This window comes from Phascolarctos cinereus, unplaced genomic scaffold, assembly GCF_003287225.1.
Source record: "Phascolarctos cinereus isolate Bilbo 61053 unplaced genomic scaffold, phaCin_HiC Scaffold_2;HRSCAF=192, whole genome shotgun sequence".
Lineage (NCBI taxonomy): Eukaryota > Metazoa > Chordata > Mammalia > Diprotodontia > Phascolarctidae > Phascolarctos > Phascolarctos cinereus.
Window position 1 is genome coordinate 197,497,486 of NW_027555625.1, and position 21,966 is coordinate 197,519,451.

The 21,966-nt window shown below is 38.5% G+C and overlaps 1 protein-coding gene across 3 annotated transcripts in view; it reads left to right on the forward strand.

The window, feature by feature from the left end:
- Positions 1 to 13,237, forward strand: part of RNF144A (ring finger protein 144A) — a 155,381-nt gene extending 142,144 nt beyond the window's left edge. For all 3 annotated transcript variants that reach the window (XM_020992627.2, XM_020992628.2, XM_020992626.2), the window contains one exon: positions 6,825 to 13,237. In XM_020992627.2, the coding sequence (XP_020848286.1) occupies positions 6,825 to 6,956 (132 nt within the window). In that variant the 3' untranslated portion in view covers positions 6,957 to 13,237. The remainder of the gene's footprint in view (positions 1 to 6,824) is intronic.
- Positions 13,238 to 21,966: the final 8,729 nt, after the last annotated feature.

Here is a 21,966-nt window from a genome sequence, read left to right on the forward strand (position 1 = left end):
CTAAGGTATGGAGGGGTTGTGCTCTGCAGAAATGCAGGAGATAACTAAATTAAAAAAAAAAAAACACTCACATCTTGAGTGGGCCCATTATACTTTAGTGTATTTCACAATGACTCCATTGGTGATTATGTGGCCAGAATTGGATAATGGCCAGCCAGGCTGTTCCTGATTGGTGAAATAAATTATTGGTGAAATTGGTGAACCAGTTGATGAAACTCATTTTAACTAGTCAGCCTCAGGCCCAATTATGCTTTTTCTAGGTAGCCTTTTTTCAGCCTGTACCCCTGTGTGTGGGTGTATATACCATCTCCAACTCTACTAATCTCTGCCCCCCCCCACTCATTTCTTTTAACTTTTGCTCTGAGACCTGCAGTTAAACCAATAAGAACATTGCTTCTGGAAAAGCTATGTCGATTGACTGCTTTGTTGTGCCACTCTCCTTCTTTGTGATTTCATAAACTAAAATACCTCTCCCAGGCCACCACTCCCATTTATTTATGTATTTATGCATTGCTTCTCTGTATTGTGAGGGTTCTTCACCTTTTTTGTGTCATGGACCCTGTTGACAGTCTGGTGAAGCCCTTCTCAGAATAGTGTTTTTAAATGCATAAAAGAAAACACATGTCTTTACAAAGGAAACCATTTGCATTGAAATATAGTTATCAAAATATTTAAAAAATCACAAACTCCTTGAAATTATTTAGAGACCCCTTCTATAGATCCCCAGAATAAGAACCCCTGCCCTAATGGCATGTATGGTTGAAGGAAGGAACTGTTTCCCTTTTGTCTTTTTAGCACAATACCTTAAGTAAGTGCTTAATAAATGCTTTTTCATTCATTCACTATATTTGTTAGCATCCTTTAATAAAAAATAAAACTGAAACATACCAGAAGGCAAACCCCCAAGCTAAACAGAGAATCAGTTCTATGTGGACTGGACAGATTCCAGGGCAGATTTCTAAAACAATGATAACCCACCCAGTTGCTAGGTCTTCAGAATCAGGTATGTGGACTTTCATTTCCCTATGGACATTGAAAAAAGGGATTTCCTAGTCCCCAAGTGTACTAACTATTACTCTGCCTTACATTTAGAGGGGGCTGGGTCCTCTATTTGACATTGTGTCACATCAGATTATCAGTCACAGAATTTCAGAGCTTGGAGGGACCTTATAGAACATCTGGTTTTAACTTTTCCTTTTCTGGAGGAGAAAACTAAGGACCAGTGAAGTGAAGGGACAGAGCTGGGACTAGAACCCAGTTCTCTTGGCTTTCAGTCAAGAGCTCTTGTCACTATACTACTCCCATATAAACACAGTTAAAATGATGAGGTATAGGATACTTTATGTTTTTATATATTTATCATTTCCAAAGTGCTTTCATATACATGCTTTAATTTGCTCTCCTATGAAGCAAACAGAACAGATATTATTCCAATTTTACAAGTGTGGGAACACAAGGCATATATTGTTATTTCTGCTTTTATAAATAAGAAAACTAAAGCTCAGTACAGAAAAAGAGGACTTATTAGAGTTGGGAGAGATGTAGGTTCTAATCCCAGCTCTATCTCTTATTAAACAATCAGTCAACAAACATTTATTCAGCCTTTCTTACGTGTGAGGCACTCACTGTACTAAGTTCTGGGGATACAAAGACACAACCAAAATTGTTCCTGTACTCAAAGAGGTTATTTTCTACTGGAAGAGACAATATGTACATATATTGGTATATACAAGACATATACCAAGCAGACCTATGATAACCTTGTTCAGGAAGGCCCTAAATATAGGGCCTCAGACAGTCTGTGAACCCCATGTACTATAGTCTCTTCATCTGTAAAATAAGAGGATTAGATTATAATAGGAGCATAGCTCTAGAACTGAATGGAGCCTTACTGGTCATCTAATACAACTCCTTTGACAGATGAGGAAACTGAGGCTTTGGGAGGTTATGTGACTTGTCCAGCGTCACACAGGTGGTAAGCACCAGGGCCTTTCTGACTACTGAGGTCAATGAATTGTGTCAGTGACTCTGTGATTCTAAGGTGACTTGCCCAAGTTGGTCATGGCAGAGCCACGTCTAGAACTCAGGTGCCCTGACTCTCAGCTCAATGCAATTTTCACTGAGCAGTGCTACCTTTCATCTAAAATATAGACTCACCAAAATCCACCTCAGTCTATTCAGTACCAGCTCTCATAGTCCCCTATATTACAAGGCCTGCAGAGTACAGGTAAGGATTTAAATCAAGACATGCCTAGAAACCCACCTGCTAATAAAATAGACAGGAAAAGAAAATTGAGAAACAGCAAGATGCTAACCATGCTGAGACAGAAAGAACTATCCCTACAGGAAGATATCTTATATTGAATTTATGTAGAAATACCCATCCAGGGAAGAGTGAATTGGCTGTTTCCCTAGGGAAGGTAATGGCTTATAATACTGGGCTATTGGAGAGCTAAGGAGCCCCTAAACAGTTTTGGGTGATATAGATATCTCTCAGGCAAGAAAATGTGTGAATAGTTCTAATAAAGAGAAAGACGTGTCAAGTGAGAATAACACCCTGACTTAGTTTTTTTCCTCCATTCTTTCTCCTCTTTGCCTTCCTTATCCTGTTATAAGCCCCCAGTTGTAGAAGTTGATTTCAACTAGGTGATAATTTCAAGGTTGGCCCACTTGACTCTCTTGATGTTAGAATGTGCTCATGGCAGAATTTTTTTTTTTTTAACAAGGGGCTTTCTTGGCACCCTTAAGAGGCCTTAATCTTCATACCCAATCCCAAGGAGAACACCACATCTTCAAATAAAAAAACAGCATCTATTGAGGGAGTAAAATACACAGGATTAGCACTGTTGGGTAGCAAGCCAGCTGAAAACATCTACCTTCCCTTCCCCACATGTGTCTGCCCTCCAGAGTATCAGTCCAACAGACTTTTCAAGTCAAAGCTCTTTCCACTAAATCATGTTTTCTCATCTATCTTTGCCTTTAAAATAAACTTCCAGCAAAGGAAAGAACATTGGTTATGTAGACAGACAATCTGGCTTCTAATCCTGGTTCTGACCTGTGTGACACTGGACAAGTCAAAACTTGTTTTGGGCCCCAGCTTCCTCATTTGCAAAATGAGAGTGTTGAGTAGATGATCTTGATTGCCACCCCCTCCCACTATGAACCTTATGTGTGCCTTGAGTCTAGGCACTACTTCCTTCAGAGCCTTAGTTTCCCTATCTGTAAAATAAAGCAGTTGGCCTAGATAATGCCAAAGCTAACTTCTAAGTCCAGACTGTGATTTTCTGTAAAACAACTGACTGGTTTCACTGAACAAGCTTTATTGAAGGCTAATGGTGAGTTAAGAGTTCACTCACCTGGTTGAGACTTTGCCTTTGCCTCTCCCCCAAACTGCTTTTGTATCCTTAAAATATCCTTTGTTGTTCTTTTACTCATCAACCCTAGATTTTATTCCTGATCTTGAGACTGGAACCTATTTATTCATTAATGGTAATCATAGAATGAACTCATAAGACCAAAGATGACCTAGAGATAGCATGTAATCCATCCATTTGTTTTCAAGCCAGAACATACCTATATGAGATTAGATAGAAGAGAACCTGCAATATATACAGTAACACCTAATTTATCCTACATCTTCAGCACTGGAGTATTCCACAAACTGAATTTTACAGATGCTTATGCCTTTAAATATAGAATGCATTTTTAAAAATACCTCTTCTTGATAGAAGTTTTTCTAAAATGGAATATAATGTTGTTTTAGAAAGCTGAGGTTATTAAATACAACTTCACCTTTCCTTGAAGGTAGCTAGGTGGTATAGTATATAGAGTGCTGCGTTTGCAGTCAGGAAGATCTGAGTTCAAATGTGACCTCAGACACATGCTAGCTGTGTGACCCTGAGCAAGTCACTTAATCTCTGTTTGCCTCAGCTTCCTCATCCGTAAAGTAAGGATAATAGCAGAGCCTAATATGAAGTAAGTGCTATATAAATGTTAGCTTTTTTTTTTTTTAAAGAAACAATGGATTTCAAGACAGGACCTGAGTTCAAATCCCAATTCTGTTACTTATTTCTTTTATGTCCAAGAAAAGCACTTAACCTCTCTGATACTCATTTTTTTTTCATTCATAAAATCAGTGGGTTGCTCTAGATCAGGGGTTCTTAAACTTTTTTTGTAGATTTTCATCTTTTCCTTCACTATCAGGCTGGCCAGCATCACCGTTTAATGCCATCAGTGTACCATTCTTTAGCATCCTTTCTTACCTTTCATTAACCTTCTCCTCTTCTGTGGGCTGGGAAACCAGATTACCACCTTTGTTTAGAAATATATGTTAATTAAGAATAAGTGATTTTAAGGTATAGAGTCTATAGAATCTCTTGACCATCCCTTTTTATTTTCTATTACTTGTGTTTTTCAGAAAAGTGAGGGATACACTACATTTGCTTTTCATATAATTTTATATTTGAAAGGGACATTTGAAGGTCACTTTGTCCAACCATCTCCTTATACATTAAACTCCTCTACAAAATCTCTGAAAAAGTTTCCATGCAGCATCTTTTTGACCTCCTTAAATTTCAGTTTCACTTTTGGATAGCTCTCATTTTCAGGAAGTGTTTCCTTATATCAGTCTGAAATCTGAATCTTGGTAACTTGTGCTCATTGCTCCTGGTTGTGCTCAGTGCTACCAAGGAGAAAGAATCTGATCTCTCCTTTGGGTCATAGTTTTTCAAATACTTTAATAAACTAAAATTAAAAAAAAGACATGATTTAGATGCCACAAAGCTTAAAGTCAGGATAGAATAACAGAATCAGGCAACTGGAAGCAGGGATGAGAATTCTCTCATGGACAATGCATAAACTTTTATTCACCTGAATCAAACTTGACGAGTGAGTAGAGGAGGTGACATGGGGTAGCAGAGGAGGAGACATTGAGTGGCTCTGCAGAGAGAAGGAAGCAGCAATCCAAATTCTTCTTTTGCATATGCTTGAGATAGTTTATTCTCATGCTTTGGACAGCAGGTGGTGCACTTTCTCCTTTCTACAGAGCTCCAGGACCATATACTCAAATCCACAGGCATCAGCTGGCCACATACTATGTGCTCAGCCCTCTCCCTGCCAGGCGCTATGGAAGATAAGATTTCTGCCATTCCGTTGATATTCCCTTTACCGTCATGGATTGCAAGCCTCCCGTGCCACAGTGAGACAAAAACGGGAACCAGCTCTGGGCTGTGAGTCAGGATACTGAGGGTCATGTTCCAACTCTGCCGGTAATTGGACATGTGTCTTAGTGCCAGTTACTTCCTCTCTCTGACTTTCATGTTCTCCATCTGTAAAATGAGGGAACCTGAGGCCTTGAGTCCACACGTGGCCTGCTCCTGGGCCAGATTGTCTTTAAGGCCTTTTCCAACTCCAACAATCTCTGAATCTGTATCTGCGAAGAGATCTGCTATGATCAAAAAAGAATTGATTACTTTGTAACCACCCTGTTCAGAAGCTTCTCTCCCCCACCCGTCCCCACCACTGAAAATGGTTCTCAGGTGATACTCAAAGCCTGTTGCTGGGGTCATCCCCCAAATCTTTCCAGCTTGGTAAAACCTGCTACTGAATACTTCTCCGAGGAGGACTTCAGTAGAGGTGGGCTATTGCATATTCTAATTAATCTGAAACTCTGGCAAGACAGGTAAATTATCAGAAAACAAGGCTAGATCAAGAATATCCATTCAGTAAGTCAGCTTACTCAAAGTTTGCTGGAGTTGGGTCAGATTCAGGCACATACCTTGGGGCTTTCTGTATTGATTATACAGTGCTCTTTATTAATAAGCAGTCAGTAAGGCCTTTGTTCAGATACTGCCTCACACACTTCCTAGTTATGTGACCTCAAGTTAATGACTCCCTTCTCCCGGCTTCAGATTTTCCTCATCTCCAAAGTGGGATAATAGCATTTAACCTCACAGTCTTGTCTTAAATATCCCATATGGTTTTAAGCACATTGTAAACCTTAAAGTGCTATGTAAATGCTTGCTCATTCTTCCGAAAGACTCCCGCTCCAGGATCCATAACCATATACCATCCCCAGGAGGTTACTCTTATTAAGAACCAACAATAATAATATGGTACCTTATGGTTCCCTCACCACAACCCTGGGAGAGAGATAGTATTATTCCCCATTGTAAAGAAGAAGATATGAGTTCAGAAAAGTTAACTGATTGACCAAAGGTCACCAGCTATGAAGCAGGAGAGCGACAACTCAAACAAACCCTGAACTTCTAATTCTGCATCTAAGAAGTTTGTTTTTTAATGTTTATTTTTTTTAACACAATGCTGAGGCTTCTCAAACCCTCATGACAATGAAAAAACTTGATGTGAATGTAATACTTTATATCTTACAAAGGACTTCAGATATCTCCTCATTTGTTTCTCAACAGAAGCCTGTGAAATAGAGCAAGTTATTTTACTATAAAGAAACTAAGGCTCAGAAAGACTAGGTGATTTGCTTCAGACACTAATAACCTCTGTGACCCTATGCAAGTCACTTCACCTGTCTTTGCCTCAGTTCCCTCATCTGTAAAATGGGGATAATAATTACACCTATCTCCCAAGGTTGTTGTGAGGATCAAATGAGATAATATTTGTAGATTGCTTAGCACAGTACTTGACACATAGTAGGTACTATGTAAATGTTAGTTGTTATTATTACTTTGGAATGAAAACCTTAACAAACTAAAAACAGCTATGTAATTAAGAGTGTTTTAGGCCTGCATGGGAGCTATTCTGCTCACAAACTCATGAATCTCATGTTCTTCCTTTTTTTCCTGTCATTCCAGGTGGTGGGCATTTTCGCTGGCTTTGGCCTTTTGCTGTTAGTGGCCTCCCCTTTCCTGTTACTGGCGACACCCTTTGTCCTTTGCTGCAAATGCAAGTGTCATAAAGGTGATGATGATCCCCTACCGACCTAGACCCAGGGAAGACTGGACTGATGCCTTTGGGGAAACATGGTTCTCTCCTCCTCCCACTCCCTCCCCTGCCCTCACACTCCCCATTGTTACAGCCTCACGTGCCCCATCCTGCTTCCCAGCGACACATGGTGCCATGATTCTGGGGACTGATGTCAAGGCAGTTGCAAAGGCCCACTTACAGAGGTTCAGCAGGAATGTGGAAGATGAGTCAGGCATGGAGTGTCTGTTGTACAGGGAGAAACATGTCAGCGGATTTTCAAAGGGAGACGCAGCCGGTAAAATATGTGATAACTTTGTATGTCCAGAGACTATGGGGAGGGAGGCCAAACATGGCAGATCCATAGCCTAAAAGACATTCAATCACAAAGCATTGTCCCAATCGGCATCAAGATGGAATCCTCCTCTGTAGAGAAGGGATTTGAGAATCACTTGCCACTTCAAACAGAATCAGTGTGAGCAGATTTTGGAGACCTCTGTTGATGACACTCCATTTTATAGTTGGCATTGCCAAATCCTTCTCAGTAGGAGTCTTTTTTTTTCATCTGGATAGTAGAAATTGACCGGCTGCCTAGAAACCATTGCAGGCCCTTTTTGAAGGTGGAGGGGGGGAAGAGGATCGTGTGGGAGGAGAGGAAAATTGCTGCCTCAAGACTTGTCCAGCTTTGCTGCATTTTGAAGCATTTAGAAGGTCTCATGTGCTTTGTCTTGTTCTGATGTCTTTTGAAAAGCTGTTAGTTGGAGTAGGGAGGGACGCAAACCTCCCCCATGGATGTTCTTTGTGAAAATTACTGCCATGTTTGAAAGAGCATCCTTGTCAGTCTTTCTGAATTTATATGGCTGTTTCAGGATGCACCCCACACATAGGGCTCATAATTTCTTACACAGGTATCAGGATTCTTTTTATGTCTCTAAACCAAATGTGTAAATAGTTCAGTTCAGAATCGCTAGGGTTTAAGAAACCTGAAGCTGCTTGCTTCTGTCTTATTAAACAAGGAGAAAGAACAGTGCAGTATTACTGTCTCATTAGCTACCTGCAGACTCACTCATAGCCCAGCAGGGATATCTCCTTTAGAAAGCAAGAAAGTTCTCCTCTTTGTGAAACTAGAAGAGTTCCTGGAATTTGTATTTCACTTTCAAAAAGTTATTTAGCTATTTTAAAAAATTACTTTCTTGTCCCAGTGCTATTCGTAATGCCACTATGACCCACATCCCCCCACAAGAGTCATTCAATTCACTGTCTTTTGGGGTTTGGTTATGTTGTCAACTCTGGTGCTTTGTGATGGTTTCCAGGATTCAGAAGCTACCTGGAGGCCAATAGCACACAATCAACCATAAAATGCAAATTACTCTGCCTATGAGCTTCAAGAAGAACAGAAATTGTGCACTTTGAAAGTGGTTTGTGATAAAATGGGCTAAGAGCTACAAATGTTTTATGAAGGCAGACTGACTGCTCTGCTTATGTCACATAAATATAATAGGTCCTGTTACCATGAGGCTGGTTCTCAATACCATGCTACGTTCCCTGTCGCTTATGTGATCTACTGTCCATGTAAAAAAAAAATTAAACCATAGCTTTTATTAGAGATATTTTTCTTCTTCTTTAGAACTCGATGGACAAGAAACAATCTTCCAGATAGATTTAAGCAAAAAAATCCCCGCTTAGGATCAGAGTTGGCAAGAGCTTTCTAGATCATTTGAACAAATCCCTTCATTTTTCAAAGGAGGAGCTGGGCCAAGAGAAGGGCTGTGACTTGAACAAAGTCAGTTGAGCAGTAGTTAGCAGAGCCAGGGTTGGGATCATGGGGACCTAAGTCCCCAACACTAGAGAGGGAAAAGTGTGACTTTTCCCAGTCATTTCTGTCAGTTTTTCATTTTGAACTATTTGAATATTTATCTCACTTCTCGACTTGCCTTTCTGAGGGTAGAAATTTTACCCAAGTTGAAAATAGGGCACCATTCTGTTTCCTGCCACATTTCACCCATAGAGAATTACAAAATAAATTTTTTCTCTTTCACTCCTGTTCAAGTTTACTAGGGGAACTAAGTCTATTTTGAGAGCTAGTTGATATCCAATTTACATTATTTTTTACTTCCCCTCCAAGTGATTATTTAAAGTTTACCATTGATTAAATAATAAAGCCCTTGAGATAAACCCACTGAAGACTGAGACTCAAACTGTGGGTGTGTTGTGCATGGTTGTCAAGGAGGCCCCTGGGTAGAGTTCTTTGATAAATGGAAAAAGGGGATTAAAAAATCATCTTGGAGAGCATTATGTAAGAAGTAACTACTGACATAAATGCTAGGGACCTCAGCAGAGACTCCAGGAATTAAATAATCTAGAAGAATCATCAGCAAACTACCACACAATGCATGGCCGATGGCCAGCTTTCCATCACATTTGGGCTGATCGCAAGGCCTATGCCCTTCTCCCTACTGCTTACAACAGCCCCTGCTCATGTCAATAATTACAATCATTAATACTGTTCCTATCCTTCCAGTGTTAGCATACATGTACTCTGATCCTGGCTCATCAAGCTTAGGTTTTAGCACTTAGGAATTTTAGGATCTTAGAATAAGATTCACAGCAGTGACCTTTCAGGTCATCTAATTTAATCCTTATCCAGTAGAAGAGTCTCCCTCTGTTGTATTCCTAATGATTGGTCATTCAGCCTTTGCTTGAACACTTCCAATGTCAAGGAACCTACTGTCTCAACAAGGCAATCCATTCTGTTCATGGAACAATTTCATTGTAAGAAAATTCATCCTCATGCTAAAGGATTTTACATAACATAACATAATTTATATCATAACATTTTCAAAATGATTTATAGCTGCAAAGGTGAAGCCTCGGATGAATTTTATTCTTTGATCATTACAACTCTCTGAGGTAAGTAGTGTATTATTAGCCTTGTTTTGCAAATGAGGAAACAGAGGCTTAGAGAAATTAAACGATTTGCCCAATTCTCCACCATTAACTCGCAGTAATATTTGAACTTGAAGCAAAGCCTTCTGACTTCAGTCCAGTGCTCTTTTCACTTTGCCGTTTTGGAAACATTGCCAAAGGTCCAAACTCCATCAATTATTAAAAGATCAGGTTTCCCTATCAAGTGTAAGCTCCATTGCTTGAGGCATGGAGTCAGTTCCACCTGGGATAAGATGTCCATTTATGTCCACACTTAGAGTTGTACCTTGGACTCTGATTTTCAGTGGGCACTTAATTGATGGTGGTAATAACTTATTTTTTTCCATAATGCTTTGAAGTTTCCAAATAATTTTCATTACATTGTTACCGCCATTTTTCTGATGAGAAATCTGAGGCTTAAGGTTATGAAGTGACCCACCCATGGTCACATAGCTATGGAGTAGGCCATTTCAGACACCAACCTCAGGGACTTAAGTATAAAAGGGAATATTTCTAGGGAAAAAAAATAATTGTTGGCAGCCAGAAAAGTGTGTAATTGTTTCAGTGACTGGTGGGTCTTATGTTCTGCCCTGAGCATACCTTGGGGTCTGGGTTTGATTTCTGAGCAAATGTCATCTGCCTTACTTTGACATAACCATTTATGCTGACACATCTGTGGCATCATGTCACATCTGATTTACCGATACCTCGACAGTTTCCATTGAGCCAATTTTGTCTTTAGTGAGAAACAATGTTCCTTCTATGAGTCTCTGATGAAGAGGTGTCTTGGTATGATATAAAGAGTGCTAGACAGAGTCAAGAAGTTGTGGGTTCAAATCCCCCCTTCAGAACATTCTGGCTATGTGACTATGGGTAAGTTACATTCCTTTCTGAGGCTGAGTTTTCTCATCTGTAAAATGGGTATAATAATAATAATACCTCTAGTATCTACCTCATAGTGTTGCTGAGAGGCTCAAAATGGATAATGTATGTAAAATGTTTTGCAAACCTTAAAGCTGTGTATCAGAATTAGCTGTTGCGATTACTGCTATTCACTCTCATTAGCATATCACACTGGGTCAGAACATTGTTCTCTCCGGCAGCACCCCAGTGAACTCATCAATTAGGGCATTCTTTCCATTGATGCTGTAGATGCCTTCCCAGTCTGTGTGACTTTACATAAGCTCCACAGGGCATGATCTGCCTAGTTTTCCCAGGGTCTTTCTTGCCTTTTTGTGGCATCAAAGATAACAGTGGAGAAGGAAGGCTATGCAGAGGCTAGCCTCCCACTCTCTACATGCCCATCACACGTTGTTAACTGTATTTGTAGCTCTGACAACATAAGATACGTAAAACTGGAGATGAAACCCGTGATGAGATTTTTGAACCTGACACCCAACAGAAGCATTGGGAACAATCTCCTTGCTCGTTGATACCATGAACAATCACTCACATTCCTGTAACACTTCAGAGTTTACGAGTATTTCCCTCATAAAACCCCTTGAGAGTTAAGTGGTGTGAGTAATAACTATCCTTGTTTCCCACATGAGGAAATTGAGGCTCAGAGAGACCTTATGCTTGTGATCATAAGGCCAGTCAATGTAAGGGCAAAGACTTGAGCCCAGGTATCCTTCCTTAAAGCCCAACATTCTTTCATGAGATAATGGATTTAGAACTGGAAGATACCATAGACACTATGTAGTGCAGCCTCCTCATTTTAGAGAGGAAGCAGATCTAGAATGATGAAGTTACTTGCCCAAATCACGCTGGAATTAAATGACAGAATAGGAATTTGAACTCAGGTCCTTTGACTTTCCTATGACATCACCTCTACCGTACTGCAATGCCTCTTGCATAGATTGGCAACACCACATTAATTTCATGTTAGTCAATTCCACACTGTTCTCTTCATTTGCATTCTCTTAATCCTTCAACTTTATTATATCATTTGCCTTGTAAGATAATAATGTGACTGCTTTATAATGCTGGGGTGAGAAGGGACAAACTAACTGTGTTATTTACATCAATCCATCTTTCATGAATTGGTCTTGGCTGGGCGTGGGGTACATAGTGCAGTTTCTGGTATATCTAAATCACTACAATAAGCCAATTTAACTGAAATGAATCTGTGATCTCATGCTTTTGGAAGTCCCACCCTCCTCAGTCATACAGATTATAGCTGCCTCATCGAGTTGCTCCGGGATGCCTGCTCATCCTGGGCTACTCTTGTCTGTGTCCTCTCCAAAGTTCAACACCTTAACACACAGTTTTATCATACTTGAGAGATCCTCCTGCTTGGATTCATCCAGAAGGTGCTGTTACCCACCTGACTTGGCTTCAGTTTCTGTTGCCCAAGGCAGCTGCCCTCAGGGATGCTCTTGCCTCTGAAACAAGGGGTGAAACATTTGAAGTGAGAACCAAGCTGTTAAAGGACCTTATAAGGGACATTCAACTCCATTCCTTTTTTCCCCAATACCACAAAACTGAAAAAAAAATTTCTTCCCACTCCAAGAATGGGGTCAAGAATACGTTTTCCAGAACACCTGATTTTAGAACAGGTCAGATTTCCTGTTTGGAAACCTAGGTCCCTGGTAAAAAAAGCAATGCCTAGCAATGCACTAATTATATAAGAACTAAGATAATATTTTCTAATGGCATTACAGTGAAATCTCTTCCTATATCACAAAAGAATACTGCCCTTGGTCTACTTAAAAATTAAGGTCTCACACAGCAACGTATTTGTGGGTGGGATCTGTGTATGTTTCTCATTCTTTTTTTTTTTTACTGAAAACATGACAATTAAAATATCAAGAAAATACATATAGCATGTGTGAAAACCAAAGCTTGTGTACTTCCTATAACTAACCTAAGCCCTTATGAAAATGGACAAAATAATGAGTTTGCTGTAAACATTATGAATAATATCCAAGGGAGGCAAGAAGAGCAGCATTAATACAGAATTGTTAAAGTGCTTAAATAGAGCATGCCGTTTGTGTCTTAAGCCCTCCTGGATTTTATTCTGGCTTTGGTTTGTGAAACCTCTTCTTCCACAATTCCAGGAACATTAGGTGCAGGTATGTGCTATATGACCCAACCTTTTTTTTTTCCCTTGCTTATTTGCCGCGGACGTATTTTAACCCTATATAGAGATATGCATGAATGAGTCATGCAGTTGTATAAATTATATATTGCACCAGATGATGGTTTAAAAAAAGGAAAAAAAATGTTCGGTTTGTGTGTTTGAAATATAAGTACATTTTGTGCCACTAACACTGTGATGTATAAAATGAGCTGTTTGAATGCCTTTTAATGTTGTGTTTTGTACTTGGAATCATATTGAAAAGTTTAATTTGTAATTTCAATACATATTTTAAATGATTGTGTCTTTTGTAATTTTTTTTTTTACTTTTTAAAGGCGAAGTCTTTTTTTCCAGATTCTCTTTGTCTGATGTAAAATTTTGGAAATCTACCTCAAAAGAAACATGTACATAATAGATTGAGAGTGGACTCAGAGTTAAGAAGATCTGGGTTCAAGTTTGGCTTCTCACAAATACCAGCTCTGGGGCCCTAGGCAAGTCACTTAACCTCATAGTGCCCCAGGCACCTTTCTGAGAATGGAAATTGCACAGTGGTTGCTGTTATGCTTTGGCTGAGGGAATTCTGTTGCCCAGAATTACCTACATTGACACAATCAAATGTCCAGTCCAAAAAAAAAAGAAAGAAAAGAAAAAGAAACATGAAAAAATTATTTCCGTCAATTAGTCAATTTACTGAGTACCTGTTGTGCGCCCAGAGTAGTATTAAGTTCAGGAAAATAGTCTGTTTGTAAAGACTTCATTATTAATGTTGTTTTTGTAGGTAGTAAGGGGAAAATGGGCCTTACTGACAGAAAACAGACAGCTGATTAAAATATACTCAGAGAACCTTTTACATTCCAGGGAATGAAGTGTTGGTATTCTAAAGTTTCATCCTTTTTAGACTATTCCATTATCGTTTAATTCACAAATATCTTTATAGATGAAGAAACTAAGGCAGAGAAGTTACTGAAGAGTGACTTCACTGAGAGTCTTCTATGAGTGGGAGATGGGATTCAAATCCACCTCTCTCTTAACCAACTCTGATATCTTTCCCTTTACGTTATTGCTTATTTACTTTCACTTTTCATTGAGGCTAAATAGGGAAATAGATTTCAATTGCCATAAAAGGAAATGGACAGTTTTGGGAGGTAAGTTACTTAATCCAGAAAATAGTCTCTGCCTTTCTTTTTCATTTTCCCTTCCTTCCTTCCTTCCTTCCTTCCTTCCTTCCTTCCTTCCTTCCTTCCTTCCTTCCTTCCTTCCTTCCTGTCTTCCTTCCTGTCTTCCTGTCTTCCTTCCTGTCTTCCTCATCTATAATGTAAGGGGTATATATTAGAAGACCTCTAAGCTTCCTCCCAGGTCTAAATCTGTGCCACTAGGAAAAGAAAGGTATTACATTAAAAGACACCTTCCTTAAAGTTAAGGAATCTTGGGTTAGATCTGCATCAGATATATGATGGTCTGTGGCACCACGGGCACTTCTTAACCTCTCAGTGCCCACAGATCTCCAAGTAATTAAGTTACAGGTGGGTTATGGATCTGCATTGTGGGAGACCAGGGAATTTTCAACAAGGGTATTTCTTTATGCCTAGGAACTCCTAGGTCTAAAAGGCCTTCCCCTACCCAAAAACAAAGCAACAATCATAGTGCCAATACCTGTGTCTGTTCATCAATAGAATTGTGAAAATTTTTCCTGAAGGCAGAAAAAATATTATCTCTACAAAAGTCTTTGACAGTAGCATTACTTGCTAGTGTCAAGACAATATTGTATGTTCTTTATTCCTATTTAGATTAGGAAATGATCTGGATTTTCGTGAAATGCATCTTTTTGCCCTCCATAAATTCTCATCTAAGCCTGGCATTAGTAACTTTAAGGCACTTGCCCTACAGGGCGATGAAAATCTCTCTCTAACTTAATGAGTCAGACTTGAGTCAGATTAGCTTGTCATTTAAAAAAAAATTCTATATAGGTTATAGGTAGGAAAAAAAAATTAAGTGAATGAAAATTTTTTTCTGAAAAGCTTTTGTTCATACCTCCTATTCCAAAATTTAATTCAGTAAACGTTCATTAAGTAACTTTTTGACACTTCAAACCTTCAAAACCTTCATAGGTTTTAGCATAGACATTCCTCATAATGTTAAAAACTGAGCTACACCACTATCTTCAACTCCTCGACTGTGGAGGATGCTCTTCTTGCGCTAACCTTGCCCATGCCTCCTCCTCCTCCACCACCACCACCAAGTAACTCAAAGGAGTCCAAAAATTAAATTCAGTTGGTCCAACTTTAGGGATTCGAGTATCATTCCAGTCAAAGGACCTAGGTTTAAATCCCAGATTTACCATCAATGTTGCTTTAAGAAAGTCATGAGATCATAAATCTACAGGCCACCAGGTCCAATCATCTCCTTTTATAATTAAGGAACAAGATATTAAGATTGTTCAGGGTTATAAAAGTAGTAAGTAGCACAGCCAACATTTGAACCCAAGTTCAAGATATTGTGTGCAACCACACTGCTAAAACTCTGGCTCATGATCTCCTACCTTGCTCCTTTTGATAATCTGACAGAGGACACAATTAACTCAAAGCAAAGTTATTTGCTGAAATGGCATTGTAAGAAAAGTTGTAACACACACCTCTCCCATAATCCTGGGCCACACTCTCCACAAATATACATAGCATCAGTGGGAAGATGGATATTCATAAAGTTCATTAGTAGAGAGTCACACGTGGTAAGAATAGATGTGTCTGGGGCCACTTAACTCTCTAATGCTAGTAGGTTTGCTGATTTTGCTTAACCTCTTGGGTTTTTAGTTTCCTCTTCTAGGTAGGTGTTAGGGTAACCTAAATGACCTCTGAGGGCCTTTCTACATCTAAAGTCCTATAAGTTTCTCCCTTCCTTACTCCTTTCTACAGGTAGCATTCCTTGAGTTGGTATTGACCAGGGTCTACTAAATTTCTTCATTGGCATGAGATTTGCTAGTCTTATTATCTGCTTTCCCCCCAACATCTGGGGGTGAGACCACTCTTGGATTACCAGGCTTTCAAAATGAGCCCAGGTCCTTCTGAATGTCTGCTATTCTGACTAATAGTGCTGAAGAATTCCTAAGCATGCAGGATATACATGGCCCTTTGCTATGTGCTAGGGATACAAGTATTCAAAATACAGTTTGTCCCCAAAGATCTTACCTTATAATGGAAGCAAGTGTGTATGGTATAAGAGAGCGTTAAAAGGGCAAGGACATTTTCAAAGTGCTATTAGGCATTGAGAGAGAAGAGTGTGTTTTTAGCTGAGAGAACTACGGTTCTCTTCACAAAGAAAATAACACTTGAACTAGACATTGAAAGAAAGAGGATTTCACTAAGAGATATAGGGAGAGTTTGCTTCAGGCATGGAGTGGGGATGATGCAATGAGAAATACAACTGCATATTTGAAATAAAAACTTGCCAATGAGTGGTTTATGAAACAACTGAAAAAATGGATCAGGCAGGGTCATGTAATGGAACTGGAAGAAAATGGAATATTTGTATTGTAACTATAAGGTATCTGGCAGGATTTGTATTAAAAAACAAAACAAAAATAAAATATATTTACTCCTTCTTGTGTCCTGGATCACAGGCATTTGGCTAGTATTACTAGCCAGATGTAGGGGCAGCTAGATGGGACAATGTATAGAATGCTGGGCCTGCAGTCAGAAAAACTCATATTAATGAGTTCAATCTGTGTGACCCTGGGCAAGTCACTTAATCCTGTTTGCCTCATTTTCCTCATCTATAAAATGGGTTAGAGAAGGAAATGAAAAACCACGCCAGTATCTTTGCCAAGAAAATCCCACATGGGGTCACTAACAGTCAGACACATCTGAAAAACAACTGAACAATAGCAGTATAGATGTCAAGATAGATATGAAAATAAATATATAGATAGCTGATTAGATAGATAGACAGACATGTAAACATGGTACTCATTTAGCCTAGTACAAAGGGGAAAAACACCTGGATACAATTTAGCTTTTCTTTTCAGGGTGTTTTTAAAAATTATAAATCAAAAGCTTTGCGGCTCTGTCTACCTAGTTTAGATCCCTCCATAGGTAAAAACCCTAACGTTTGGAACAAGGTTTAGATCTCTGTCCTAGTTTAGTTCATTGGATTACAGGCTAGTTACTTACTTCCTCCTATGCAATTCCTCTATACTCAGTTACCAACATACATGAATCAAAAGTAATTAAAATAGATCAGATAACAAGAATAGGCTTTCTAAAGTACTGCTTAAAACAATAAATAACTTTAAAGAACTGAAAACTCTGTATTGTATATTCATCCTCTAAGGAAGAAAGGCCAATGATCAGACCCTCTTCCATGCTATAGTAAGTGCTGTTGCACCTACATAATGATTGAAAGCACCAGCAGCCTTGCTAGTCTTCCTTCACACTGCTCCTGTCTCCCCCTCAAGAAGGTCACTGCAACTTGCAACTGCCTCTGACTCCATTCAAGACTGAGCCCCACAGAATTCTGCTCCCCTCAACCCCTAAGTCATGGTACTACCCCTGTGTTCTCATAAATCTGTTTAGCCGTGCTCTGGAGCCTGGTTAGAGTGTCCATAAATGGTAGGATATCTCCTTTCACTATCCGATACATGTGTATATGTCAATGTATAAATCACCTTCCCCATCCAGGTCTTCATTTCCTCCTCTATTAAATAACAGTCTTGGATTAATTTTATCATAAAGGTCCCTCCCAGCTCTAACATTCTAGAATTCTGTGATTGTTTAGGCTATAAATTCCATGAGAGCAAGACTGAGCCATCTCTTTTATATCACTGTATTTCTCTTAGTGCTAATAAGATTGTAGAATAATAGATTTAAACTGGGAAGGGGCCTTAGAGATCACTTACTCTACATCTGACATGAACAAAATTGAAAAGTGAGTCTATAACAAGATTCAATAAAAATGTGTTGAATGAATAAATCTCATTCTAGGTAAGAAAGGTGGACTTTCCCCCCTTCTAGATTTTTATGAGTCCTAATAGAATATTTACTGCTTATAGATCACTAGAGCTTAAGGTTTATGTGGGCAGGGACCCTGCTACATTGATTCTTTTTATTTTAACTTCTGCCTACTACAGTGTTCTGCAAACTGTAAATATTTAACAAATGTATTTTAGTTGAATAAGGTTGGTTGAATAGAGGGAGGTTATAGACTTGAGAAATTAAAAATAGAATTTCAAAAGTTATCTTCAAGTTTATAGTAATAAATCCATTGAATTTCCTTCTCAAGTAATAATCAGCTAAGTAATTTTTCAAAGCAAGAACAAGTACCGAATCTTTCATTCCTATGAGACCTGCTGTAGGAATGAATCATAATGCTTGACTTAGGAAAGTTGAGTGTAGAAAGGATATTTCATGAATTAGATTTGCAAAGTTAGTGCCTTTTTCATCAGTGCCCCAAACAGCCAGCAGGGTGCACTCTCCCCACATACCACTTCAGCTTTAAGACTTGGTAAAGCCTTTATTTTCAATGAAAGCCCCAAAATAACAGGAATAAATCTAAGTAAAGAATGTTTTGTAAAATCTTCAAATGGGTGATATAAGCCAGATTGCAATATTTAGCTACTTTTTTCCTTTTTTTTTTTTTTTTTTACAAAATTACTCTTGTACAATCACTACAGAGGGAGGCTGAGATGACTCTGGAAGAATAACTATTTAATCTCATCTTTGTGGTTGTCCTTCTCAGTCTTTCTGTGTATGTCTAGGCTGGGCATCATACCTGGTAAGTATACCCTTCTCATCACCTAAATAAATTCTCTTCTGTCAAGGCCTTCTTCTGATTCTTCTTTCTTCAGGATGCCTCCTTTAATCTCCCAGATGAAAGTGATCTTTTCTTCCAATTTTCCTAAATCACTTTTTCAGAAACTCTCTTTTGTACCTTCAAGTCTTACTTATCATGGCTGTTTGCATTATCCCTCTCCCCCTATTATATTGTAAATTCTGAGGCCAAGTACTGCTTCATTTTTCATCTTTATATCTCTAGTGCCTAATGCAGTGTCCTGAATACAATACACACAATGAATATTTTATTTAAAATTTAATTAATGTATAAACCCTGGCTCAGGACTATGTGCTTCTGACTCAAGGTGGAAATTACCAGTTTCTGAGGGGGAAGAAGTACTTGCTTGTACAAGTTCTCTCCCACCTAGATTCAGGTCACAAAAAACAGCCCTACTCCAGAAGCCCAAGAAGCACAAAGGACACTAAAAAGAATGAGTTGGCCTATCAACTTGCTTTTCTAAAATATCAAGAGGAGTGAGTGGCTTCTCCAACAAGAATATTTTCTCCTAACTGCCATCCATCCATCTATGCACTCAGGTATCTTGGGCAAAACCTCAGTCCCAGAAGCTCAATCAGTACTTGATTTTGCCCTCTAGACAATACTGGGCATGGTCACGTTTTCTTATGTTGAGCTGCTTTCCTGACTCAGACAAAGGCTCATACATAACTTCACAAAAATTGATCAGGAAGTCACCAGACTAATTTCTCTTTATACTTTCCCTTTGGTTAAATTATGTTCCCCACAAAATCATGCTAGAGTACCTTTGGCTACAATGTTTCATGATTTCAATTCTGTAGAGTTTTCTTGAGACCTGGGAAAGTACCATCAATTGATCTTTTCCTGATTGCCTTGTCTAGTGCCTTGAACACAGAGTCTCAGCAATGTCTATTAAACACTTCCAAAATCAAACGAATTTATCTCTTTGAAACTAGAATTTACACTCATATATGGTCAACAATCAATGAAAGTTTTGTGCAGCTCTATATGTTTTTGTCTGCCTTGGTGCTTGAAAGGTTCTGTCCCAATCGAAAACTAATTAGAGAAGAGAACACAATATTAAAGCAAACAACTTAAAATCCTGGGGGTAAAATTGACAGAGGTAAGCAAAACATAATACATTCCCCTCAGTGCTTGATCTAGAAATTTTATATCTCCAAATGGTAAGGGATGTCAGAGACACACTAATATTATTCATACATGACCAAGAATCTTTTCTTTGAAAGATCATTGAAAAATGGTCTTCTAGCTTTGTCCTGAAAACCTCCAGGAAAGCAAAGCCTGATATCTCCCTAGGCACTTATTCTATTTTTTGATGGCTTTGTTAGTAAATGTTTCCTTTCATCAGGTCAAAATCATCCTAACAGCAATCTTTACCCTTGCTCTGGTTCAGCCCTCAGAGGACAAGATGAAAAGACCTACTCCCTCTTCCACAACCCTTCAAACACTTATGAAAAGCTGTCTTCTATTCTCTAGGGAAAACATACCCAGTTCATTTCACTGGATAAGCATTCCTTAGAAAGAGACCTCTAGTACAGTACCTCAAGGATCTGACCTTGGTTCTACATTTTTTTTTTAATCAATGATTTGGATAGGGGCATAGATGGTATACTTATTGAATTTACAGATGAAAGAAAGCTAGGTGAGAAAGCTAGCATATTAATAACAAGATCAGAGCTTCCCTACAATCTGCCCAATTAAAACAATCCCCTTTGGTCATCTGGCTAAACACCTATAAATCCTCAGAAACCATGACCACCTTGTTTGACACCCACCTGCTGAAAGAATCTGCTGCTTGGCCATAATCACCAATGCACAGTGGCATAAGTGATGAGAAGGCCAGCAAATGTTAAGGAGTCTTGGGCTCCAACATGGTAAGACAAAAATTAATTTTCAGAGTTGTGTGAGAGATGGAGTGCAAATTCCATTGGAGTGGAGATGGGTCAGATAATAGGGCCAGCATGAAGAGAGGGTTGAGAAGTGGCAGACCTCAGTAAGACCAGGTGAAAGTTCATCTATTAGAGTTGGGAGACCAAGAGGTGGAATCTAAGTTTTCAGTGGGGTTGAAAGGCAAGAAAATATTGGAATATGATATATCAAAAGGCAAAAGGGAAAGACCTTCATCTAAAAATATCTTTTTCTGAAAAGAATATAATCATAAGGGGAAAATCAATCAAAAAGGACTCTATAGTGATATAAAAAATAGCTAGGGCAAAGTAAAACAATGTAATTTGTTAACTTATACAATGAAACTCGTACTTTTATATCTAATTCATTTTTAATATCCAGTGTTTCCATTTTTTTGGTGTATTCACTTGTTACACTCCCTAGCATTGCATTCACAAGATTTTGACAGATATTCTTCAATTTTTCATCATGAAACCACACTTTGGTCAAATTGGATATTAAGTAAACCTTTAAGGAAGTCAAGTTACACAGGTGAAGCCTTGATAATACTCCATAAGTTTTCCGTGAGGTTTAAATCAGAGAAATTCCAAGGCCATTGAAACATATTTATTGCAATCTCTTGAATAGATTCCTTAACTTTTCATGACATACAGCATGGTGCAATTCCATTTACATTTAGAGAATTTTAGTAATTTTGGTATAATACTGCTTCTTTGTGCATCAGTATATTTATTAGAGTACAGGGCTTGGGGAAAAAAAAGCTTCCAGACTCACTGAAATTAAAAAAAATCTCTCAAAAAAATGAAGTAGATATTTTACAATCTTATCAATGTGGCCAGGTCTCAACAATGGTTTTAGTTTGCCCTTGAATTAAAAAGTGAGTTTCATTAGTAAAAATTAACTTCGTTGCCAATATTCAGTATACTACATTTCTCACGAAAAATGTATTTTTCCTCTATAGCAATAGTTACCTGCATTTTTTCTTGTTTTTGTTTCCTTATTTTTTTTTTAATTTTAAGAAAGAGTACTCCCTACTGTAGAAGAATCAGTAATTATCCCATCAGCTACCAGGTTTCCAAGAAGTTTTCTTCTTCATTTCTTAGATTTAAGTAGGCTATTTCACAGCTATAGTTGGTTAACTTTTGGTGTTCTATTTTATTTTTAATTGTACTCTCTTTGTGCTTTGGTGTGATTGATCCTGTTTCATTATGGGTTTGAATGATCCTTGAAATGCATGACCTCCATGCTCCAACTGCTGCTACAGTAGCTCAGATAGTCATTGAAGTTTGCTCTTTGA